This window comes from Aplysia californica, unplaced genomic scaffold (assembly GCF_000002075.1).
Source record: "Aplysia californica isolate F4 #8 unplaced genomic scaffold, AplCal3.0 scaffold00162, whole genome shotgun sequence".
NCBI classification, from domain to species: Eukaryota; Metazoa; Mollusca; class Gastropoda; order Aplysiida; family Aplysiidae; genus Aplysia; species Aplysia californica.
The window spans coordinates 1081143-1082689 of record NW_004797432.1 but is presented as its reverse complement, the minus strand read 5'-3'; the positions used below and the strand labels follow the sequence as shown (position 1 = coordinate 1082689).

At 45.6% G+C, this 1547-nt stretch overlaps 1 protein-coding gene across 1 annotated transcript in view; it reads left to right on the top strand.

Moving 5' to 3' along the window:
- LOC101853234 (transmembrane channel-like protein 7) overlaps positions 1 to 1547 on the top strand; it is a gene marked incomplete in the record, with an annotated part of 17550 nt that overhangs the window by 13163 nt on the left and 2840 nt on the right. The window contains 1 exon segment of the mRNA XM_013082157.2: positions 145 to 300. Within this exon segment, the coding sequence (XP_012937611.2) occupies positions 145 to 300 (156 nt within the window).

The window sequence follows — 1547 nt, the reverse complement described above, 5'->3', positions numbered from 1 at the left end:
CCTTTTTTCCCCCTTTCTTTTCTTTGTATGTTACTCTCACATTATCATCACTTCTAACCTTCGGCACTTATAAATAAAAATGACCTAATTGTGCTTGCAAGTGCCGTAAAACTCTGACTAAATCTGTCACATAAAACATCACAGGATCGAGCCTTCCGAGTCGTGCGGGCCTTTCCGACAAGAGCGCTGGACATACGAGGTTCTCACTGACCGTGTGGGCGAGGCGTCCAGTTGGGTGCAAGATGGACTCCGCTATGCCAGTCACCCAGGACTTGTGGTGCCGCTACTGTTGCTACTTGTGTGAGTGGAGTTGTGGGGGATGATGGGGGTGGGGTGTGGGGGTGGAGTGGGGTGATGAGACTGGGAAAAAAGTGGAGACGTAAGGAGTAGGGTGGGTTGGGGTGTGGGTGGGGGTTGAGGGTATGGGTTGGGTGAGAGAGGCGCCCAGTTGGGTACAAGATGGACTCCGCTATGCCAGTCACCCAGGACTAGTGGTTCCACTACTTTTGTTGCTTGTGTGAGTGGAGATTTTTTGTGTGTGTAAAGGGGGGGGGGTGGCTGAGAAGAAAGTGTGTAGGGGTGGGGGTCTGGTTGATGCTAGTTTGAGGGGAATGGGTTGGGGTGGGTAGCGGTGTGGTTGGATGTTGGTTGGGGATTGAGGTGAGGGTGGACGTAACGCCAGTCACCCACTACTTGTGGTCCCGCTACTGTTGCTGCTTGTGTGAGTGGCGGTTGCATTATTTGCAAGGACAAATGGTTTGTTTGTTTGAGTAAAGTGAAACAAATTGACACATTAATGGTCATTTAGTCCTGGGGAAAAGTAAGACAGACAGAAGCAACAGACGTAGGAACTACCGTACAGTGGCGCCCTCCAACAGAAATATTTGAGGTACACCTTATATAAGCCGAAAGCTTATAAATGGTCGCTTTTGAAAAAGAGGCTAAAACAGCACATGGATATAGATGGCTGGTGCCTCTATAAATAAATCATTGATGGTCAAGGTCATGGTCGCTTTTAAGGATAAGCGGGCTAACCCAGATTTCGTGGTTTCCAGAAATCTTTACCAACACTAACCGTGGACATTCCCCTACCTATAGGAGAAGTTTGGTTTCATTGGTTGGAATATTTGCTTAGTTATAGAGAAAACTCTCCTGGTCTTTTACAGAAACTGAACAAGGGTCCAAAAATTTTACCTCCAATTTTCTCAAAACAGCATTTTTCGGGATAGCGCCCTTGTGCTTTACAGCTTACAACTGAATGATTACCTCATTCCATTCCCCAGACATGAAACCATTCCATTATTTCCTTGGGTTTTTTGACGAACAGAGTATTGGAACAAACCCACATAGAACAAATCAGTTGACTCTCAATGTTAAACAGGACATGCAAAGAATCGGCCCAGAAAGATACAACAGGGTTACTCAAAGATTACAGTGGCTATATTAATGTATATTATTATGGTCAATGTTAAAAACAATCAGGAAACGACAAATGCAGTTTTTTGGGACTCCTGAATAGACATAAGGGTCTTGAACATCTAGCTCTC